The sequence below is a fragment of the Culex quinquefasciatus genome, chromosome 2 (genome assembly GCF_015732765.1).
Source record: "Culex quinquefasciatus strain JHB chromosome 2, VPISU_Cqui_1.0_pri_paternal, whole genome shotgun sequence".
Lineage (NCBI taxonomy): Eukaryota > Metazoa > Arthropoda > Insecta > Diptera > Culicidae > Culex > Culex quinquefasciatus.
The window spans coordinates 172,142,760-172,167,077 of record NC_051862.1 but is presented as its reverse complement, the minus strand read 5'-3'; the positions used below and the strand labels follow the sequence as shown (position 1 = coordinate 172,167,077).

Below are 24,318 nucleotides of genomic sequence, written 5' to 3'. Positions count from 1 at the left end.
GCTTGATTTTTGTTATCTGAAAACTAAAAAAAAAACCCAATCGTTGTTCGTTTTGAATGAAAATATGGAAAAAGTTATTTTCGTTTTTAAAACATGAAAAAAAATTGAAATTGCCAAAAGATATATCATGTAATTTTTATTTAAGTTATTGCAAATATGTGGGTAATTCTCTGCCAACTCACACGAAAACGGGAAAAGTTGCCCCGACCCCTATTCGATTTGCGTGAAACTTTGTCCTAAGGGGTAACTTTTGTCCCTGATCACGAATCCGAGGTCCGTTTTTTTATATCTCGTGACGGAGGGGCGGTACGACCCCTTCCATTTTTGAACATGCGAAAAAAGAGGTGTTTTTCAATAATTTGCAGCCTGAAACGGTGATGAGATAGAAATTTGGTGTCAAAGGGACTTTTATGTAAAATTAGACGCCCGATTTGATAGCGTACTCAGAATTCCGAAAAAACGTATTTTTCATCGAAAAAAACACTAAAAAAGTTTTAAAAATTCTCCCATTTTCCGTTACTCGACTGTAAAAATTTTTGGAACATGTCATTTTATGGGAAACTTAATGTACTTTTCGAATCTACATTGATCCAGAAGGGTCATTTTTTCATTTAGAACAAAATTTTTCATTTTAAAATTTCGTGTTTTTTGTAACTTTGCAACACCTCTTTTTTCGCATGTTCAAAAATGGAAGGGGTCGTACCGCCCCTCCGTCACGAGATATCAAAAAACGGACCTCGGATTCGTGATCAAGGACAAAAGTTACCCCTTAGAATAAAGTTTTACGCAAATCGAAGAGGGGTCGGGGCAACTGCTGTGAGAGTTGGCGGAGAATTACCCATGTTTAAAGAATTTGTCGCTTTTAGACATTTCGCATAAAATTGGTGGTAAACATGGACACCTATAAAACTGATTTTTTTATTGAAAAAAAAATTAAAACCGTTTAATATTGACAACTATTTTAATCAACATTGATTTTAAAAATCCAAAATAAAAATTTAAAAATTAAAATAAACGGAACTTTGTAATATAATTTTTAACAAAAATATTTAAGTTTCTGATTTAGGGCAATAGTTTGATTAGTTATAATTCATTTATATATTTTTTTCTATGGTTGATATTGACTTTTTATAAATAGTTTTTTATTTCAAATCATGCTTTAGATCAGAAATGCCTCTTATTTAAATTTTGGAAAAGTCGGGAATTTGAAAATGGGATTTGAGTGGTCACCCTGTGAGTAAGGTCTGTACAATTTTAAAATTCTAAAAATATTGTTTTTTTTTTTTCATTTGGTCACCGATATAGCTTTATTTTTTAAGCCTAATGACACAAATTTTGAAATGGATTTGTAAATTAATTTTGAATAATCAGCTATTGGACAAAAAATATCATCTTGTGACAAAAATTATCATCTTGTGACAACTCGTTCCAAGCGGACCACAGTTAAACAGGTATCAGACTATGACAATCAATCAAATAAACAAACTCGCACTTTTTGACAATTTGGCAGTTTGTCTGTTTTGTTTGTTTGCAGAAACGTCAGCCGGCATACATTTGACTTTGTTGGTGAGTTTGCCGCAAACTGCTTTGCAAGTTTGGCAAGCTGTCAAACACGAAAAAGCGCGAATTAGTTTATTTGTCATAGTCTAATACCTGCTTCAATCAAGCACAAAATGTGGTCTATCGTCACAATCGTGGAGGCTGTCAAAAAATACATGGTAAAAAATTATGTAAATTTGGAAATTTCAAAATTGAAAAGCTAAAAATTACTTCTTAGTTGTAATATTTCCTAAATACAGGTGGCATTACAACGAATTATTGGTAAATTTACACATTTTTAGAGGGAAAATTTCACATTTCTTCTAACATATCATAAAAGATCATTTCCAGATGTAATATTACCATGATTTTTTTTTACTATGTAGGTTTTGTCAATTTTACAAACAAAGTCTCCCTCAGAGGAAAACAAGCTTGAGTAAAGCTAAGTTAACTTTATAAACTAACTTTGTATAACATTCTTGGACTAGAGCTGAAGAGATCTCCCCAACTCTAAAAAAACACAAATCGAAAAACAACTCTAACTCAATTCAGCGGCGGCCTGAGCGCGGACAGTCACCTCAATTGACACCGGCTTCGAACGAGAGATGCAGCCCACCAGACATCGACGACATTCGTCTCGACCAGTTGAGGTGTGCTGTGCTGCGCTGCGCTCGTCCAAGACCCAGTGACCTTTCCCTGATGGGGGGGTCTTCTCTGACTACAAATTTAACTCAATTAGTGCACGTATCAGCAGCAGCTGTGGGTAATTGCTTCTCGATTCGGATGATTGACCACCGCTAAGGTGGCTCGATCCGTCGTTTTAGTTTTGTTTCAGCCGTCGCGAAGTTCGGGACACTTTAATTTTCTCGCGTATTTTCCCCCCAAGAAGAAAAGGTTGCCTTTGTAGCTAAAAGCACACGGAGAAGAGAGCAAGTGAAATCTAGTTATTCTTCGGCATTCGGATGCGAAACGTATCGCGAACGGCTAAAGTGATTGGATAATCAAAAGAGTAGTAATTATGATCGCGAAAGGACGGCTCCTTCCAGTGGCACTGCTATTTTTCGTAATGCCACTGCTGGAGTTCTCGTCGGTAGAAGATGTAGCAGAAGAACAGAAGCAACTCGTAGTGGATCCGGAGTATACGGATGATGAGCAACGTAACTGCCACAACGTGGACATTCGAAACAATCTGGCACGGTTGGCACTTATCAAGAACTGTACCGTCATCACCGGCTTCCTGCAGCTGGTGCTGATCGAGCGAGTTCCGCAGCAGGACTTTGCCGAGTACAGGTTCGACAAGCTAAGGTAAATCCAAAAAAAACCCGAAAATGTAAGGAACAACTGAATCTTTTTGCGTTTTGTTCGCATGATTTCGTTAGGATACAAATAGTTTATATATAAATATGTAACAAAACAACAAGACAGAAAACCCATGCTTCACCAGAAATTGTAACGAAAAGAGACTTATCAAGTGCAGATATTCCATAGTTTTTTTTTTGCGTGTATCGAATAAGCAAACCGTAGGAGATTGAAACCCAAAACCTGAAAAATAACAACAACAGACTTAAGTATAGTTCAGCAACCTCGATTCCACATTCTCTCTAAACCTTTCATTCTTTTGTATTAAAGCCCACTTTCCAAACAACACTAACCATTTTACTCATAAGTATAAATGTGATACTAAAGACATGTACCATTTGCTAATATTAGAGAACGCTCTCCCCCTCTTATACTTAATATGTTTGTCTTTTGTTTTGAAAAGAAGAAAAAAGTATACCGAGAATCTTGAAATCTTAGGCCAATCCGTCGAACGCTGCAAAGTGCCCCTATCATGTATGTCATATAAATAAGTTATTAGGAAACTGTGTTTTTTTAATCTATAAACTATAACACACTTTAAGCTTACTCTATCTGTTTTGTGTTTATAACTGTGTAACAAAGAAGGAATGTAGACGTATAGAATTATATTTTTTGTGTATACACGTAAAAATCATGACATTGGAACGGAGAATGAGTTCCGCATTCCGCAAAACACTAAAGTAGAAATCAAATATTTGCGACAGATGAAAAATATATCAATTAACAGAAACAGTGCACCGAGTCAACGACTTGGGAAAAGTGTTCGCTTCATTATCGTGAGAAAAGTCCACCTCTATCGTTAAATGTTTGATACAAAAGTATAGAGCAAAACAAGCAAGAATCTCGATTTTCGTCCAAATCAGACACCACCACCTCAAAGTTTCCCATTAACTAGGGTATTAGAGTCTAGGCGTCTATGGTTAGTAATTTCTCCATAACTCGATTATCAAATGTTCATAAGAAACCTCCAGAAAATCAAGTCTGGACTGTATTCATTTTTGCGTGTTTTTATTTCGTGGTTTTGAGATTAAGTTCAAATTTTTCGTTTGGTACTGATTCATTATATTGCCAAATGAATATTTCCCACGAGGTGGTCACTTGAAATATATTTCATTTATAGCATACGTTCATCCGTATGTGCATCCATATTTACGCGCATGTACGATTCCTACATGATTTTTGTTTCAGTGTTTTTCTCAGTTGTCATAGCAGACTGCCCTTGTTTACAAACAAATTGACCGACAACAAAGAGCACGAAAGAAAAAATATCCAAGCTGCAGCAGGCTGAGGCGAACTCGGATTGGAAAACAAATTCAAAGTTATGGCCAGCCTGGCTCAGGAAATCTGCGCAAAGCTGTGTCCCGAGAAGACTATAGCGGTATCAACTTGCATCTGCTGGAAGGCGCATCACATTTGGCGGCTTGCTTAACGAGTTCAATGATAAGTTCCGGGAGGTTTAAGGTGGCGACCGGTGCTAGAACAGGGGCAGTTAGGCGAGATCGATTGGACAAGAATGCAGCAATATCGAAGCAGCAGCAAACTAAACAAGAAGTGAGTCAAGCCAAAATGGACAAATTCAAGCATCCGGTGGCATCGGTGCTCTTGGGCATATTCAAGCAAGATCATGGTTCGAAATTAAGCGCTAATTGCACGTTGTGTTTTAGGGATTCGACGCCGCAGAATAATAATAAAATACAGCCTCCCGCGAGTGGTGTCTTCCAGCCGATCCCGAAAGATTCCAGTCCTTTGCCGTCCACCCTTTCCGGACCTGCTGCTTCTCCAACCACTACTCCCGATGACCACTGCGAGGACGAACTCAACGAGTTGTGATGGTCCCGAAGACCGCTGGATGTTTCTGAGTGCCGGCGATGGTCCTCGCGCGAATGTTTGAACTTTTTCTCCTTGCGCTCGTTGCAGTTACCGGCCGATGACGCATGTTCTTCATCGGCAACACAATCGGGTATGGCTTCATCAGAATTACTCACATCCGGAGCGGACAACCGTGTTACGACCGAATAGAAAACCAATGAGAAGCAGAACGCCATTACTTGTACCTAAACCTTTGTGATAGCGATGCCCGATGGCAAGTTGGTGTACCCAGTGTTACTCACTAGGCGGGTCCAAGTCTACGCTCATGACTGAATAGAAACCGTCGTCTGGGGAATATTGAGACTTCATTCTCAACAGGACAACACTTTTTAGATCATATAAGAGTTTCAAATTTAAATATCGAACTAGGTAGTAAGTTGTTTTGATTTTATGTGAACTAGCACGCACCATCTGAGGGAAGATATGCAAGCTGTCCCACCATATTTGATTTGTTTTAGATTTAGGGAGTGTCCATAAACGACGTTGTTATTTAAAGCCTTCTATATTACAACCCCCACTTTGCAAGTGATTATGTGTCTGTTCTAACGAATACCAATCAATCATTTTAAAACATATTATCAAAATGACTAAAATAGCAGTCCCAATTCACCCTATGTGTCCCGATTTGCCCCAGATTTACTTATTAAATGGAAAATAAAGAACAATTTATGAAATGTTTGTTTTTTTTTGCGTTTATTCAATCACGCAGAAAAATGTTTTGTAGAATCAGCCTGTACGAGGTTAGAATCAACAAATTTTTTGTTGAATATAATCAACGCCGATTTTGCGTTGAAACAAACCTAGATTTTCTCAATTCCACAAAAGTCTTTTGTTGTTTTGAAAAAACTGCTTTGACGTTTAGCGTTGATTCAATAAAAATCATGATTTTCAAATCAACAAAACGTTTTGTTGATTCAAATATGCCTTATTTTTCTGCGTGATCATATTGATTCCATGTATAAAGTTAATCGGTTGATTTTAAGGTTTTTGTTTACGATATCTGGTTAGTCTAGCCGAGTTGGGTTGCGAACGACCGCGTGAGAGCATCCATCCATCCATCCATCCGTTCCGACGATCCGATATGGCACCGCTTCGGCGATCCGGTATGGCCACCGCTTAGGCGATCCGGAAGTTTACCACCGCCCTGGCCGTTAGATGGTCCGGAATCTGTCGCCGGTCGTCAGGCAGCTTTGGCCGCCGCTTCGGCGATCCGGTATGGCCAGCGCTTGGGTGATCCGGAAGTCGGCGATCCGGTATGGCCACCGCTTCGGAGATCCGGTATGGCAACCGCTTCGGCGATCCGGAAGTTTACCACCGCCCTGGCCGTTAGATGGTCCGGAATCTGTCTGGTTGTCCTGGTTCTGTTTGAGTTTGGTCGTCCGGCAGCTTTGGCCGCCGCTTCGGCGATCCGGTATGGCCACCGCTTCGGCGATCCGGTATGGCAACCGCTTCGGCGATCCGGAAGTTTACCACCGCCCTGGCCGTTAGATGGTCCGGAATCTGTCCTGTTGTCCTGGTTCTGTTTGAGTTTGGTCGTCCGGCAGCTTTGGCCGCCGCTTCGGCGATCCGGTATGGCCACCGCTTCGGCGATCCGGATGTTTCCTACCGCACCGGCCGTTGGATGGTCCGAAAGCTGTCCGAAAGGACGGTCCTTGTTAAATTTGGTCGTCTAGCTGTTCCGTTGGTTCCTTGGCAGTTGGATAGTCACGGGTTCTTGCGGGAAAACTTGCGGTGAAAAAGTCCAAGGAAAGTGCTTCTTGCTTAAGCCACGTGAAAGCAGCTGTCAAAAAGGCGCTCGATTTTTTTAGTGGCAAAACGTCACTTTTATAAAAGTGACGTCTCGCCAGAACACTGATTTAAATCATACAGTGACTTCAGCGCATCCTGTACATCCATATTTACATATATTTACCGTGTATTTACCATATAAACGTGATTCGCTCTGTATTCGCTACGGATCAAAAGAGTGACTAACCCCGTGATATTTCCAATATTTTACTACTCCCATATTGGCCGCTATCTTGGATAACGAGCAATTCCATGTCAAATAGGGAATCGATTGTAGCCGACCCTTTCTGATTTCAATGAAAGTTAGTAGACTTGTTATCCTACGCTTATGTAAGCCATTTATGTGTATATGGAGCCAGTTTCACTCGAAAATGACATTTGAGAAGGGTGCAAGTGTTTTCAATATTTTTGTATTTCGTAATTTAAATATTGCTGTATCTCAAAGCCGTTGCATCGTATCAAAAAGTAGCCAAAGTCAATCTTGTAGGAAATTTGATGAGCTTTCCGAAAAAATACACTAAAAGAAAAAAAAACACGCCACTTTTTATGATATTTTTAGATTTTTAAGCTTAAAAGTCAAATTAGAAGGTGAGCCCCCGATTTTTTTTCGTTCAAAATATTTGTGAAGATAGCCTAAGATGTTACAAAAAGACTCACGACAAAAATGACAATTTTCACAAACCGAATACGGGAATCGAATCTCCAGATAATTTTACATAAAAGTCTCCAAATAGACCTCTGTCCTACATCCAATTCTTGTGAAATTACAGCGGTTTTAAAAATAAAAAAATGAATAAATTGGTTTTTCGATGGTTTTTGACAATTTCTATATGACAAACTTGAATTTTCAGTCTCGTAAATATTTTTACTGGAAAGCTCGTCCAATTTCTCATGAGATTTTCGTTTGATACCCATAATGCATATTTTGAAAATTTGAGTATTTTCGAAAAATACGGTTTTTTTTGTGAAAATTTCAGTATTTTTCAAAAAAAAAACTCTAATCAAGTGAAAAAGCTTGCAAAATTTCGCCCGTTTGAAACCCATATTGCATATTTTGAAAATTTGAGTATTTTCGATAAAATACGGAATTTTGTGAAAATACTGCAATTTATGGAAATTTTAATACTTTCGAAAAAATACGGTATTTTCTGAACAATCTTTGAAACTTTCTAAATTTTCAAAAAAAATATTCTAAGTGAAAGCACTGAAAATTTAACATGATATGATTGAATTAATCTTTTTAGAGAGATTTAAATAATGACTTATTGTCCATTATCGGTGATAAGGTTATCGCCGATAGAATTATCGAAATAACGAGGAATAATTTTATCGATAAACAATCTTGTATGTAACATAAAAAAAAACTTTTCATAGAAAACGATCGTACACTCAAACCCCGATGGTTTGACACTAACTGTTGTCAAACGAACGGGGTCACGTTTAAGTTTAACATCCCTTTTACGCGGAGTTCACACACACTACCAAACGTTTGTTTTGATAGTGTGCGTGAGCGTCGTGTAAAAAGTGACAGTTTGCCACTTTTTATTTTGACTTTGACCAACCAACGGGGTACAAACTAAAAAAGTGTCAAACGAAAAAGTGACCAACCACCGAGGGTTGAGTGTAGTACAGTCCAGACTGGATTATCCGGGTGAAGGTTTGTATGGAACTTCGTACTTTTTTATTTTATTATTTTCAACATCAAATTCGAGTTTTGCAACTAAGATGGAGTCAAATTTTAGTATTCAATAGTCTTTTGAATTAAAAATATATTTTTTCAAAATTTTATCACCGCCATTCTAGATTTAAAAATTCTAAATCATTATAGAGTAGTTTATGGGCGTAGTTAAGCTCGACTATAAAAAACAACTTATTTTTTTTTTTTCGTGATTCGATTATCCGAAGTGATTATTTTACGAACCCTTCGGTTAATCGACCGATCCAAATGTTGATTTCAACGATTAAAACAAAACATAAATGAATAAAAACCATATTTTTTAAAATTTAAACTAGACTAATTGGCTGTTGGCTGACAATTCAAAAGGTCAATTTCTTAGAATTTTCCTGGCACTTTTCTTATAGGTGAGGCCGTTGCAAACATTTTTATTGACTTGAACTTCAAAATTTCAACGTAAGTTGACCACAATGAACTAAAAAGAATTTAAAATATAGGACCTGTCACAAGATATCACATAAGCGACGATTTGCTTGTCTTTCCCTTTAACTTTGGCCAGAGCCAAGGAACATGAACCTTAAAAAATAATTGCATCGGCCTAACTGGAAACAAAATGTTAGCCAATTTCGGGGAAAATTGCTCAGTGCTCGTCTAACGTTATAAAAAAATGCCTCAAATTAAATCCATTGTGCATGTTATTGTAGGGAGGTAACCGGATTTATCCTCTTTTTCCGCGTCTTCAACCTGGTCACGCTACGCGACATGTTCCCAAACTTGATGATGATACGGGGACAAAAACTGATCGGCAACTACGCGCTGATATTCTACGATCTGCGAGATTTTCACGAGGTCGGTATCAAACCAACGGGCAATCTTTTTCGATGTTAACCAAATTTACCCCATCGCAGATCGGTCTCAAGAATCTGTACTCCATCCAGCGGGGCTTCGTCTACAGCCAGTGGTGCCCGAATCTTTGCTACACCGACAAGGTAAATCAAACTCGCGGTGGTGTTGTGTTTAGTCCGTCGGTTGATGTATCCCTTAGTTTAGATTGACTGGGCCAGCATCACGCAGAGTTCGAACCGGACGAGCCGCGATCTGAACATGTTCCAGAAGAACAGCGCGACGTGCAACAAGACGGAATGTCCCGGGTGTGAAAAGCCGTTTTGCTGGACGAATCTAAGCTGCCAGAAGTTTCACACGGGGTACAGCTACAAAGGTACACGTCAGGCTAGAATTGTATGGCATGCGCATCAGCACTGAGCACGCGGTACGCACCCCGGTCTATCTATTGCATGAAGTTGATGATTTTTACTAAAGCGGTGTTTGTCCAGCAGGAAAGTTACCCAAGTACAAGTGCCACGAGCAGTGTCTGGGTGGGTGCTACAACGGCACAGCTGAAGGGTGCTACGTGTGTCGAGGGCCAAAAGAAGGGAAGCGCTGCGTGGAAAAGTGTTCGCCGGACAAGTAGGTTTCGTGGTCAAAGTCCTCGGAGCGTTGATTCAGTTGCAATTCATTACAGAGTGCTGTTCCACGACAGTCTACGGTGCATCAGCAAGCAAAAGTGCATTAATCGGGGTGGATTGGTCTTCCGCGGGGAATGTTTGGATGAATGCCCAGCGGGGTACAGTCCGGACAACGTGGAACAGGTGGATGCCGATTTCTCCAACCACACTTGCTATCCGTGCCACAATCGATGTCCAAAGATTTGCGAGGGAATGCAGGTTATGTATCTGTCGGATGCCGTTCAGCTGGCTGGATGTACGATCATCAACGGTACGCTGCAGATCCGGCTGCTCGATGATCATCCGAATGTGTTGGAGGAACTAAGGGAGAACCTCGGTGGGATTGAGGAAATTATGGGCTACTTGAAAGTGTATCGTTCGAACACGTTGTCTTCGTTGGATTTTCTCGAAAACTTGGCCGTTATTCATGGCTTACACCTAGGTAACGATAATTATTCGTTGATGGTGTATGAGAACGCGAATCTTCAAAAGCTGTGGAACTTTGAGTTCAAGTCTTCGCTAAGATTATTGGCGGGAAGCATGTATTTTGTGTATAATCCACTACTTTGCTACTCCCAAGTCAGGCTTCTCCAAGGTATTACGATGTACAATAGTACAAGCGATTTGATCGATCGTAACACGTTGGGATTCATGCAGTCCTGCAACGTGGTTCCACTCGTGATACGATTTGCAGTTTTAAGCAGCAGAAACGTTACCATCTCCTGGACAAAATATCGTCCCCAACAAAAGCAACAGTTGGTGGGGTTCATAATTTACTTCACAGCCACGGAGTTCAAACGATCCCCACATGATGGCCGTGACATTTGTTCCGAATACAGCTGGCAATCGAAGCTGGTCCTTATGAAGGAAATCGTCTCGGAAGGTGCTTACTACAGTTACAATCTAACCGGGCTCAAACCTAGCACCCGCTATGCGTATTACGTAAAGACTTATATTTCCGACGACAGTCCAACGAACACGACCACCACGGACATGCGGATCGGCCAATCCGATGTGAAGTATTTCGTCACCAAAATCGATCGACCAACCCAACCTCTAACGGTTTACACGGTCCGCAAAACCGATCACTCGATAACGTTTTCGTGGAAAATTCTGACGTCCGAGGTTCGGCTCGTGAAGCGCTTCATGGTGGACGTCTTCATCCAACCGGACGAGCGCGCTCTCCTTGATCAGCGCAACTATTGCGTACATCCGCATGACTTTGACAATGACGAATCTGACGGTGACGTGTTCAAAACGTTATCGGAAACTTGCACGGCCGAGCAGTGCTGCACCGGGAATGACTTCATGGCCAATGTCCCGGATATGTCCAGAAAAAAACGCTCAACCACAGCCAATCAACCTTCCTTCCTCCAAGACGAGTTTCAGCAGAAGATGTACAGATTTCTGGAAGGACCTTCCTCCCAAGACCCTATCTTGGCACCCCATCGCGCCAAGCGTGACTCCGAACTGGTAAACCGTGTCCACAACCACAGCTTCGACGCCACCCTCGGTGAGTTCACCGTATCCAACCTGCTTCCCTACACGTACTACACGTTCCAGCTGTTTGCCTGCAGCGCAGATGAGCTTGAGTTCTGCAGCGCCTACAGCATTTACTCGGATCGTACGGCGCCGTCCCCCGTCGTAGGAACCCTAACCCTAACGGTCATCAAACAACCCGAAGGAGCATCAAACATCGTGCTAACCTTCACGGAACCCGTCCTCGTTAACGGAGCCGTCGTAGCGTACAACATCGAACTTAAATCCATAGCCCAAACGGTTTCCGTTGAACGTCACGAATGCATTACGCGGTTACAGCACGAACAGGCTGGAGGCCGGTACGTGTTTGGCAATTTAACCGCCGGGGAGTACATGGTTCGGGCGCGGGTCATTTCGTTGGCCGGACCGGCCCCGTTCAGTGATTGGTACTTTGCCGAGGTGGTGTGGCGCGAGCCACTGAAGGAGGACAAATCGGTGCGGAACGGGTTGATAACGTTCGGGGTGCTGCTGGGGCTGAGTGTGGTGTTGATTGGGTTGTACGCGGCGTATCACCGGTTCAAGACTCACCACGACGATAAGGCTCCGCTGGTGGAGGACGACGGGAATGCGCTGGTCGATGAGGACGGGTTTGTGGATTGTGCGTTGAGATAGGAAGGTTGATGTATGTAATTAATCTTTGGGTATGGATTTGCATATCCAAGCATGGGAAATATTTCGAAAATAATAGGTACTCCAACATTCTTCAGAATATATATTTATTTTTGGATCTTTATCAGGTGATTTTGGACTTTGTTATAGGCTTTGTAGATAAATCAAATACAGTTATTAACTTTGTTATCATCTTATCAATACTTCTGATCTTTAATATCACGTCCCTGAATTTGTGATTTATCTCTAAAAGCAGAACATTTCGTTAACTGAATCCGACTGAATATCTAAAATAAAAAAAAAATGTTGCTCTGCAGCATTGCCTTTGCGTTTTCGATTGCGAGATTCCTACTCGAAACTAGAAGTCCGAATGCTTGTTGAGGCAATTACAAACCTCTTTTTACACCTAAGCTTCCACCCCGGGATTTGAACTGACGACCTTTGCATTGTGAATCCAACTGCCTACCAGCGACTCTACCGAGACAGAAGACGACTCGTACACCTGGACTGAGCTAACTACCTATTTTGTTTGAAAAAGGATTTTTTGAAAAAGAGTGATTTTTGCGAAATTTCGTCATTTTCTGGATCACCCTATTTCGGATAGAAACTCGCAAATCGGCAAAAAAAAAAAAAACGTTACTTGATCCACCCTTTGGTGGTTGGTGCCTTCCTCACCAGTTCCTCACATTTAGAGGGTAATGCTATCCAAATTTGATACAAAAGGGCGGACCTTTCAATGTTCTACCAACTTGATTCACTATTCATACCATTAGATTGGGTAGTCAGATCTTCATAATTCAGGGCACTTATGTGCTTATAACATTTGATAGGGTTATCAGATCTTGAATCTTTTGAACTCGTTGAAAAGGTCTTTTAATTACCTATTCAACGATAGGTCGGATGATAGATCCGGACAATGTTTTTATCAAAATATCTGAGATCCGGCCTCCAAAAAGTGTGTAAATAACACTTAAGAGGCAGTATTTGTAGATTCTGCTCGGTTTGTTCTAGAGGTGGTATCGAGGTGCTCCAATTTGGATGAAACTTTCAGCGTTTGTTTGTTTATGCATAAGATGAACTCATGTCAAATATGAGCCCTCTACGACAAAGGGAAGTGGGGTAAAACGGGCATTGAAGTTTGAGGTCCAAAACACATGAAAAATCTTAAAATTGCTCGCATTTCCGTAAAACTTCATCAATTCCAACTCTCTTAGATGCATTCGAAAGGTCTTTCGAAGCCCTTCAAATTGTGCTATAGACATCCAGGATTGGTTTAACTTTTTCTCATAGCTTTTGCAAATTACTGTTAAAAATGGATTTTTTTAAACCTTAGTATCTTTTTGCAACAGCCTCCAACATCCATACTCCCATAGGTCAAAAGATAGGTAATTTCATGGACTATAAGCTTACGGTATTAACTTTTTGGCCAATCGCAGTTTTTCTCATAGTTTTACGATTTTTCTAGAACAAACATTTTACAACGTTAGTTTTTGCCCTGTAGGCCAAGAAGACGGCACATTTCGATCTCAATTTTATCATATTTGGAATCCTCGGTCAATTTCACGTAAGTTAGAAGTATTGGAGTTGTAATTTTGATTTAAAAAATAATTAAATAAAACACTTTTGAAAAAAGAAATAGATCTTATTTACCCTATGATCAATAACGTCATGATTCGAAATCCGGACACTTAGTACCATATTATTTTTGTTATAGCTGGCAAAAAATCATGTAATAAGTTGGAAATGTAGAAATATCATAAGGATGTAGTATAAAGAGTCAGTTTTAAGAGAATGCATACAAAATATGTCTTTTCTAACAATTTTTCATCAGAATTTGAAAATTAAAATGACTTGTTTTGCTTCGAATCCCGGACACTGTTAAAAGCTGATTCGAAATCCGGACACTTTTGCTTCGAATTCCGGACACTCGATTTTGCTTATGAATCGCACAAATTTGGACTGAAATGTTAGTGAATGGCATTCTTTAGGTCTCAAATAAGCTGTTAACATCAAAACAATCGATAGTTTATATAAAAATGGCTAGAATTTCAGAAAATCAAAAACATAAATTTCTGCTTTGCCTTCCCGGCCCATGAACGCTCATGAAATATTTCCGTTGAAATGTTTCACATTTTTGGTAAACTTATAATTTTAATTTATTTAATTGTTTTGGCATTAACTACAGCGTTCAAACAAACTGTAAATTATAGTTGATGTTAGAATTCATCAAATAACACAGTTTGGACATTCACAATGTGAACTTATATCCAAACAATTGATAAAACAAGTTGAAGTGTCCGGGTTTCGAAGCGTCCGGGAATTCGAATCATGACGTTACGTCAAATGCTGTATCAAGTAGGCGAAAACTTGTTTTACCCCTAATCCGACAAAATTCTAAATAATATTTTAATTAATTCTAAATGGCATTTTTTCCAATCAAATTCAAAATTCCAAAACCTCAATCTTATTTAAAATTTTCTGAGGATTCCGAATATGACAAAATTGAGACCAACAAGTGCCGTCTTCTTGGCCTACAGGGCCAAAACTAACGTTGTAAAATGTTTGTTCTAGTAAAATCGTAAAACTATGAGAAAAACTGCGATTGGCCAAAAAGTTAATACCGTTGGCTTATAGTCCATGAAATTCCCTAACTTTTGACCTATGGGAGTATGGGTGTTGGAAGCTGTTGCCAAAAGTTATTAAGGGTTTAAAAAAATCCATTTTTAACAGTAATTTGCAAAAGCTATGAGAAAAAGTCAAACCAATCCTGGATGTCTATAGCACATTTTAAAGGGCTTCAAAAGACCTTTCGAATGCATCTAAGAGAGTTGAAAATGATGAAGTTTTACGGAAATGCGAGCAATTTTAAGATTTTTCATGTGTTTTGGACCTCAAACTTCAATGCCCGTTTTACCCCACTTCCCTTTGTCGTATAGGGCTCATATTTGGCATGAGTTCATCTCATGTATAGAAAAACAAACCCTGAAAGTTTCATCCAAATCGGAGCACCTCGATACGACCTGTTTCACATCGGTGAAAAACTCGCTCTTAAGTGCTAATAACATTGGATAGGGTTTTCACATCTTCGATGTTTTAGGCTCATTTGAAAGGTCTTTTGATTATCTAACTAACGACGGGTCGCATGATGGACCCAGATATTTCTTTCATTGGAATTTCTAAGATCCGGCCTGCAAAAAGTGTGTAAAAAACACTTAAGTGTTAATAACTTTTGTTAGGGTTGTCCGATCTTCGATGTTTTGGGCTCATTTGAAAGGTCGTTTAATCATCTAACTAACGACGGGTCGTACGATGGACCCGGACAACTTTTTCATCAAAATATTTGAGATCTGGCCTCTGAAATGTGTACAAATGACACTTAAGAGCTAATAACTTTTGATAGGGCTACCAGATCTTCAATGTTTTGAGCTCATTAGAAAGGTCTTTGAAATACCTTTCTAAAAATGTATGATCAGACGGGGGTTTTTTTTTTTCAAAAACTACCCTTTTTACAATCTTTCAAACTTTAGCCAGAATCGTTTTTTTAGCATAACTTTTGAAGTGATTTACTAAACGTTATGATATTAACCAGGGTCTTATAGGACCTCAAGACGAATCGAATGAGACCAAAACGGTCCAAATCGGTTCAGCCAGTCCGGAGATAATCGAGTGCATATTTTTTGGTGCACGGACTCACATCCAGACACACGCACAGACATTTGTTCAGAATTTGATTCTGACTCGATAGGTATACATGAAGGTGGGTCTACGAGGTCGAATTAAGATGTTCATTTTTCGAGTGATTTTAAAGCCTTTCCTCAGTAAGGTGAGGAAGGCAAAAACGGGTCTTATTATTTTGGCCAGGGAACTCTCATGCCAAATTCAATTCAATTCAATGCGGGTTTATTTGTGAATAATCAAGTTACAATGAGTTCATTTAGGTACATAACAGAGTTTTGGAGTTCCTTTCAGCTGTGTGTTATATCGTAGTTCAATCGAAGACATTATTACTTAAAACTATTGAATAGACAAGAGTAAGAAAAAGTTTTCAAAAAACTTACAGAAAGTGCAACGAGAAAAGGATAGCTTAAAAGTAGATCACAGAAAATTTTAATCAATTATAGATGTACTTGATCATCAGCTCCCCAAGGGCCAGGAATTGTTCCGCCTTATTCCGGCAGCTCCGAAACCGCGTCAACATCTCCAAAAACTTTAAATAAAATTTGCAATGACTTATCTTTTCGTTACCCGATTTTTGATTTTTAAATTTCGACCTGATCGTGCTATCTTGACACACCCTGAAAATTTCTATAGAGAAATTAAAAGTGAGAGCGTGAGCGTGCAACATGGAGTTAAACTTTTCGAAGTGCCATGGGAACCTTCACAGCAACTACACAGAAAGTTAAACTCCATGTTGCACACACTCTCACTTTTAATTTCTCGATAAGTGCGAGAACTGGCCGAAGGGATTTCAGTCAGAACGCGCTTGACACACGTACACTGCGACCGATCGGCCTTCGTCTGTCCGATTTAGTTCAACCATCGGGGCGTTACATTTCTTAGAAGGTCGGGACTCCCACAACGAAATTCAACCAAACTTCAGGAAATTGAATGGTCGTTCAAGGTCAATTCATAATTATCATATTTAGTATCGTAATATTGTTTTAATGAAAAGTTACAGTTAATTATGTATCGATTCGGATTATGATTGCTGCCCATTTTCCCCTTCTTCGCCCAATTTAACTACAGCGGCTCATGTTTCCTCTGCCCAATTAAAGCATTTGCGGCACGCCAGCCGCTGCAACCAAAGCAGAAAGCTCGCTCCGCGGCAACATAAATCAACTGTCATTCGCCTTGACGGGGGTAGCCGCCGGGTGGTCAGTTTTGTTTTGATTCTACCGCCGACAGGTTCGCATGGCGACGGACCAGCTCTCCTCTTGTGCTGCTCGGTGAAAGCAAAAAAAAAATATAACTGTAATTCGTGTGGTGTGCGGTGCGCGTCCATTGATTAATTTGTTTTTGAGGAAGGAGTGGTTCACAAGATGCCTTCGGCAAATCAAAATCTCCGCAATCGGAAGGTGAGTAACGTTAATTGGAATTAATTTGGCTAATTTTAGTACAAGTGCATACAAGTTTCATGCTTCATGTTGACGTTGTGTGTTTGGGTGGGGAGGTCAGTGGGTGGTGTCAGGTTAGGCGGTGGGGTGTGCTGCGCATGTGGAAACAACACACAAACGTCAAAGTAAATGTTTTTGTGCCAACGTAGGGGAAAAATTACAACGCGAAATTTTGTTACTCGTCATTGAAATTTTATCATACAATATTAGCAATAGTGGCCATCGTTCTCAAAAATGTCTTAGATTGACGTCGTATTTGTGTGCAAATGTTGAAAAGTTGAAGATTCGTAGTTCAAAGTCTTGAAGTGTGAGATAAAGAAGCCCAAACTATATCTTATCATCTCGGGACTCGAAAAAAGTGGACACAAAGGAAGGACAAGCAGCTTGCTGCCTGGCCTTATCAGCATCTGTGGTGCGGTGGCTCCGGCTGCTGACAATGCAGCTGGATAAGCCACGGCGGGTGTCTGTCGTTCCGAGTATCTCTGTCGAAAGCAGCAGTTCTGACGTCAACAAGGTTGCAATCGGGGCGCAAACAGTGGCCACTTGTGGCTGCCATCGCACCAGTATCTGTTGATTCTCCCGGAGGTCAGAGAAAGGGAAAACAGGACCACCAAAATGAGATATGAATATCAACTGGTAAATATGGCTGGGGAATACGAGAAAAGGGTTGATTTTTGAAGATTCATGATGATGAAATTCAAAGAAATGCTTATCTACCTGAAACGTGACTCTAACACTTGGTCACTTGGAACGAAAATATTAGAAGATATGCCAACTCAAGTCACTTGAGCATTTCTTAAAAAATATAAAGGAATTAAGCTGCAGAATGTAAATTTTTAAGACAATATTAAACGGGAAGTATTAGTAGACAAATGACGCCAATAAGTGATTAGACATCATACTTGAGAGAGACATGAATACGCAAACTGAGCACACACCTCACTCACTGTACTTATCCCCACAGGCACAGACACACACCGCCGCAACGATCATTAGGTTTGACCTTGGACGTAAACGAAACTGTCGCCGGCTGTTTGCTCTAAAACTGACCTAAAGCCCAGGTCAATGGCATTGTAGAAGTGATTCGCATAAAAGTCATGGTTTTACGGGCATCGTGATATACCCTTTCGCCTGTTTTCTTATCAAACAATCACGCCTGTCGTGGCGTTATCATTCAAATGAGTCGCGAGTCTTACGATGACTTGGCGTGACTTGGCACATATTTACCGTGGGCATTCTCTCGTAAACTAACACAGGTGCAACGGAGTGTTCTGTACACATCCTCGAAATTGCCCCTGTCATCAATCGACTTTTCACTTTCTTGGTGTTAGTTTTCTAGCTTAGTTTCGTTCTTCTTCCTGTTCTAACCGTAAAACGCGGAAGACGAATTAACATGCCGTATTAATCACTGCGACGACGGTTAGTACAAATTTGTTGCGAATCTCGTGCCGCAAAAAAGTGTTAAAAAAATATTTGCACAGCCGAGATTTCGCACACATTTTGGCGCGAGTTCACGCCGGATAAGCGTTACCGATATTTTTAGAAGCACTTTGCTTCTGAATTGCGAGTCTCTGCGAGCACACGTGATTGATCTTTTGGCTTTTAACTAGAATTTAACCTTTTCGGGCAGGGGTGTCAAATCCTTCAGCTGTGGCTTCTAAAACAAGAATGTCTTTCCTCCTTCCCCGCAGCTCCAGCAGCAGGACTCCTCCGAGCGGTCGCAGGCTCCGGCCGGGTCCCGCCGCAAGTCGGCCAACCCGAAGATCGTGGCCAACAACCTGCGCTTTTCGTTCTTCTGCCTCGTGATCAGCGCCGCGCTGCTCATGTTCCTGTTCCTCACGTACACCGACTCGTTCCACCCGATCGTGGACAGCATCGCGGGCCACTTGGGCTACCACGAGAAGACCTATGCCGTCGTGATGGACGCCGGCTCGACCGGCAGTCGCGTGTTGGCCTTTGAGTTCCACCGGGGCTATCTGGACGGGCGGTTGGTGCTGGATCATGAACTGTTCGAGCACTCGAAGCCGGGGCTGTCCGCGTTCGCCGATCGGCCCCAGGAGGGCGCAGTCACCATTGAAAAGCTGCTGCAGAAGGCGAAAGATGTTATTCCCAAGGAAAAGTGGAGCCAGACGCCGCTGGTGCTGAAGGCCACGGCCGGTTTGCGATTGCTAAAGCCGGAGCAGGCCGAAGGACTGCTGCAGGCGTGCCGGGATTTGTTCGAAAAGTCCGGTTTTTTGGTCAACGAGCAAGCTGTGGAGATCATGGACGGAACGGACGAGGGTATCTTCTCGTGGTTCACCGTAAACTTCCTCCTGGGCAAGCTGAACGGACGCAACACGGTGGCCGCGCTGGATTTGGGCGGTGGAAGCACCCAGGTGACATTCGCGCCGAAGGACGTGTCGCAAACCCCGCTGTACAAAGATTTCATGCACCGAGTACCGACGTTCAACGCGTTCGTCGATGTCTTCACCACGAGCTATCTGGGCGCGGGTCTGATGGCCGTTCGACATGCGGTTTTCACGCACGGAGCTCCCGAGGGACAGACGAAGCTGACCAGCGAGTGTGTCAACTCGATCATTAAGGATAAGCTGTTCCGGTACAGTACCGAGCAGTTCTACATTAGCGGTAAGGAGAACCCGAAGGCCACGGCGGAGAATCCCGAGGTAGACTACGAACAGTGTGCGTCGATCGTGCGCAAGAAGGTGCTGCCCACGTTGCGGCCAAAGCCGGTGACGCTGAAGCAGCACGAAATTTCCGCGTTCAGCTACTTCTTCGATCGAGCGATCGAAACGGGACTGGTCGGTGAGTTGAACGACAATTTTCGAACAAATTCATCTGTTTTACCACTTTTTTTGCTCTCTCTTCGTAGATCCCTTCCAGGGCGGCGAAACCACGGTTGGTAGCTTCGTCACGAAATCGCGCGAAGTTTGCGCCGATGCGAACGCCGACCAGCCCTTCATGTGCGTTGATCTCACCTTTATTGCGGTCCTGCTCGAGGAGGGCTACGGGCTGAAGCCCAAGACGCCGTTGAAGGTAGGATTTCTTGACATATCAAAATTCTAGCGTTTGATTTTCTGGCATTTAACATCTTCTGGCACATATAAATTCTGGCGTTTGGTGTTCTGGCAAACAACTTTTTGGCCTTCGGCCCGACTCTATGTTAATTAGAGGTGAGCAAAAAAAGGGCGAGCCGTTTAAATATCCGGGTCACTAAAAGAGCGAAAGGCTCCCAAAACAGGGCCTCGATTCTTTTAAAACTCCGGTCTTTTGAAAGAACCGTTCCAAAATTAAATGATTTTTAAACTTGTGTCTATTTTTAAATTAATAAATATAATTTACTGTATTTCCAACAAATTGTAGCATTAAATCTGTTTTCAACTATTGAAAATGTGATTTCAAATATTTCAATGCTTATAAATGAATGCCAAATTTTGTTTCACAGTGTTTTTGTTCAAGTACTTTACGATAAAGAAACGGTAGGTTTAAGATGGGCTATTTCTCAACTTCCTGAGAGCTAAATGGAAATATTTCGTTGGGAAGTTCCGAGTTTTTTTTTTAATTTACTTCAAAGAGAATAATTTTAATGAAAAATCATTGCACAACCGATCATAAAAATGAAGGTTGTTAACGATAAAATTATCGAGGCTCGATAACAATAATTTATCGTTACCGTTATTTTGATAACTCATTTTTTAATTCTTTTTAAAATCGACTTTATAGGACTTTATTATTATTTTTTTTGTGCATTTTACTTTATAAGAGTTTTTTTAATAACTAAAATTTTCACAGAATACCGTATTTTTTCAAAATTTGAGTATTTTCGAAAAAATAAGGTAAAAAAGCATACAAAATTTCGCTTTGTTTGATACCTATTAGGGTGGGTCATTTTTTTCGAAAGTGCTCGGATCCGGCTGAAATAAAGACCATCTTGTAGAGGGTACCCATAGGGACTCTCATACCAAATTATTACCCATATTGCAAATTAAAAAAAAATGAATATTTTTGAAAAAAATACGCTATTTTGTACAAATTTCAGTATTTAAAAAAAAACGTAAATAGTATACAAAATTTTGCTTCGTTTGATACCCATATTGCAAATAATAAAAATTTGAGTACTTTCGAAAAATATGGTATTTTGTGAACAATTTTGAGTATTTATACACTCAAACCCCGATGGTTGGACATCAACTGTTGTCAAACGAACGGGGTCACTTTTAAGTTTTTACACGGAGTTCACATAAACCACTAAACGTTTGTTTTGATAGTGTCCGTGAGCGCCGTGTAAAAAGTGACAGTTCGTCACTTTTTAGTTTGTCTTCGACCAACCAACGGGGTACAAACTAAAAAAGTGTCAAACGAAAAAGTGGCCAACCACCCAGGGTTGAGTGTACTTTCAAACTTACTACATTTAAAAAAAATATATATACATTCTTAATGAGAGCATTGAAAATTTAACATAATATGCTGGAGTTCAGTCGATTTTAGAAAGATCTTAAAACATAGTTATCGTCCACTATCGGCGATAAGATTATCGCCGATAGAATTAGCTCCTAAAGCCCTATCTCATTATATATCGGAATCGATTGCTTACAGGTTTAAGACAACTAATATTTTTTTTTAAATTTTTTATAGTTTTTTTACTTTAAAAAATCTGGAGTTTTTTTTTGAAAAGGACCAAAAAACCAAATTTTCAGTTTTTGCTTTTTTAGTGTTTTTTAATACCCCTGACTCAAGGCGGTTCTAAAAACACCCAAAAAGCAAAAACTGGAAATTTGGTTTATTGGAACTCCAGAAATATTTTTAAGTTTATTCGAAAGAAACTGCGTCAAAAGGAAAACATTGTCCAGAAAACCCATGGATGAACAATAACGACAACTTTGTTTACTAGACAAACTATCGCTTTCACATGCAGTTGACAAAGCAGGTTCCCTGTGGAAAACAGAACCGTCGCGTTTGGGTCGCTGTTTTTTAACAGGGCATTTAAAAGTGAGATTTTCGTATTGTCATGAAAGAAGGAACTTATCTAAAAATTTTATGAAAAATATTGTTTTATAAACAAATATTAGTATATTTACGATAAATTAGGAAAAAGTATCTGCTGAATGAATAAAAACAGGATTTTAGCTCTGATTTTAGGACCCAACTATCGAAATAACGATAAAGATAACGACAGTCATTATCGTTATCGTTAGACGATAATATTATCGACGATAATTTTATCAATGAACAACCTTGATGAAGATATAACAGAGTAAAAAAAGCTTAACTTTGAAAATTTAACAAAAGAAACGATTTAACTTTGGCATTTGCGCAGACTTTATCGATTAAATCAGAATAAACAAAAGAATATTTTGTCAAAATAATATATCAGCATTTGTTTAATTTATGCAGAAATAAACGCAATTTCGTAAAATTAATAGCAATTTTCATTTTTCAAAAGTTCAATAAAAAAAAACATTTAAAAATAACACCGTTCTTTTAAATAGCTTTTTCACCAATATTTTGAAAAAAAAAAAAAGTCAAAGTAGTTATGTCACAGACATAACCGGAATGGCGTAGACTAGGTAATGTTTTGATATGTGGACATAGAGTTTTCCATATCCTAATTTTGAAGAATAAGCTTGATACTTGAAATACATTACCCGAATAAGATCGTGAATGAGAGATGGGCCCCTCGACACCCAGTAAACTCAATCGGACCGTGTACGTATCGGTTGTACGTATACGATTCGAATTGAGTTCCGATTGAGTTGACTTTTACTAGTAAGAGATGGCAAATCAAATGCGAACAAAATCGCAGCTGTCATGTAAACATACTTTTAATGTATGTAATGTAACATCGAATGGAGCAATAATTTTGAATCGAATGCAGCAGAAATCGTGCCGATTCGATTTGAGGGAAGGAAGTTATAAGCGTTTAACGGATGACGAAGTATTCCAAGGCCTTCGGCCCGGGTTTTTTAGAATGGCACTTCAGTACCTTCGAGTAAGACGTAGTCTACGTCAATTTCAATGAACTAGCGAAAATTAGCAGTTCCTAAAAAATGCGGTTATGCCCATCTCTAATGTTAATAAATGTTTAAATTTCTTCTCGTTTCAGTTGTACAAAAAGATTGACGGCCACGAAATTTCCTGGGCGTTAGGCGCGGCCTACAACATTCTGACTAGCAACAAAAGCTCGCAGCTCTAAATCAGAAAAAAACACACTCACACACAACCACCAACACAACAACAACGATACAATCAGTAAACAGTAGCAGAAGAAACAGAACGTACCACCAAATCAACAAATGTTTACTTTCAAATAGTTTATTTTTTCGAACGAATAGTTTTACTTTCTGGCCAAACACGATACACATACACAAACACGCCGGACAAATGGACGGAGCGGTCAAGTTTTTAGCATATTTAGAGAACAAGAACATTTTTGATATGTCAAATTTTACAAACAGATAACAAGAGATTTTTTAGGTTTTGACACCCCGATGCGAACCGTGTTTTGATAAAAATAGCATAAAAAACTGAGCAAAACACTATCAATGTATTACCACAACACAACTGCAAACAACAAACAAAACTAGCATAAACGATAGATGAATGAAACCTAAATGTGCCTTAAACAGTCAACAGTAGAGAGGAGGAAATATTTTTGATTTTAGCACCACATTATAACTAGTAGAGTAACAAAGAGTAAAAACAAACAAAATATCATGCCTTCACCAAACCACAAATATTCCACCAAAATCATCCACCTTAGCTCCATCGTAGATAAAATTACTAGACTATAGAGAGCACGAAGGAAAGACGACGAAGAAAAAAAGTGACGACGCACCTTGCCGGTAGTTCTCCCGTTGTAACACACATTCCCCGCCCACCCCACTTTTAAAAATATCACTCAATGTGTCACCGTAAATCGATGTCGTAGTTAAAAATGTAGTTAATGTTGTAAAATGGCTTGCACAAACACACAATTTCGCGCGTGAGCCTGGCTCGCGTTCTATTCTTCTGTTATTTCGTTCTGTTGGGCATTCTTAACAAGTAGCAAGTGTTTCATCATTAAATGTGTAGAAAGATTATTGTTAGGGGAAGAAAGGTAGTGAGTAATGGTTAGACGAAATAGGTTTTTATTTTTCAATGTCGAATGTGATACGTTTAGTAAAAACACTAGGGAAAGAAAGGTGGCATTCAAAAAATAACGAAACTCCTGAAAAAATCCAGACGATTGTACCGAGAGATGATTCACACACATATTTAAATAAACTCAGGGGAACTGATTCTTGTCGATCACCTGCAACAGCAGCTTCATCACTTATGTTTTAAA

The 24,318-nt window shown here is 40.0% G+C and overlaps 2 protein-coding genes across 5 annotated transcripts; both read left to right on the top strand.

The window, feature by feature from the left end:
• Positions 1-741: 741 nt before the first annotated feature.
• On the top strand, positions 742-12,080 carry LOC6037538 (insulin-like peptide receptor). 2 transcript variants are annotated; one of them, XM_038254142.1, is made up of 6 exons: positions 742-2,844; positions 8,935-9,079; positions 9,139-9,219; positions 9,281-9,449; positions 9,568-9,697; positions 9,753-12,080. In XM_038254142.1, exons 1-6 carry the CDS (start codon positions 2,558-2,560, stop codon positions 11,884-11,886), a joined length of 2,946 nt encoding a protein of 981 aa, XP_038110070.1. In that variant the 5' UTR covers positions 742-2,557; the 3' UTR covers positions 11,887-12,080. The 2 variants fall into 2 exon arrangements, with proteins under 2 accessions (XP_038110070.1, XP_038110071.1); XM_038254143.1 differs by lacking the exons at positions 742-2,844; positions 8,935-9,079 and having other exon boundaries at positions 9,120-9,219; positions 9,276-9,449.
• A 4,674-nt stretch (positions 12,081-16,754) lies between these two features.
• On the top strand, positions 16,755-24,296 carry LOC6037537 (ectonucleoside triphosphate diphosphohydrolase 5). Of its 3 annotated transcripts, none has more exons than XM_001847385.2 (4): positions 16,755-16,958; positions 18,689-19,799; positions 19,867-20,030; positions 23,098-24,296. In XM_001847385.2, exons 1-4 carry the CDS (start codon positions 16,923-16,925, stop codon positions 23,185-23,187), a joined length of 1,401 nt encoding a protein of 466 aa, XP_001847437.1. In that variant the 5' UTR covers positions 16,755-16,922; the 3' UTR covers positions 23,188-24,296. The 3 variants fall into 3 exon arrangements, with proteins under 3 accessions (XP_001847437.1, XP_038110192.1, XP_038110194.1); XM_038254264.1 differs by lacking the exon at positions 16,755-16,958 and adding an exon at positions 17,118-17,633; XM_038254266.1 differs by lacking the exon at positions 16,755-16,958 and adding an exon at positions 18,393-18,416.
• Positions 24,297-24,318: the final 22 nt, after the last annotated feature.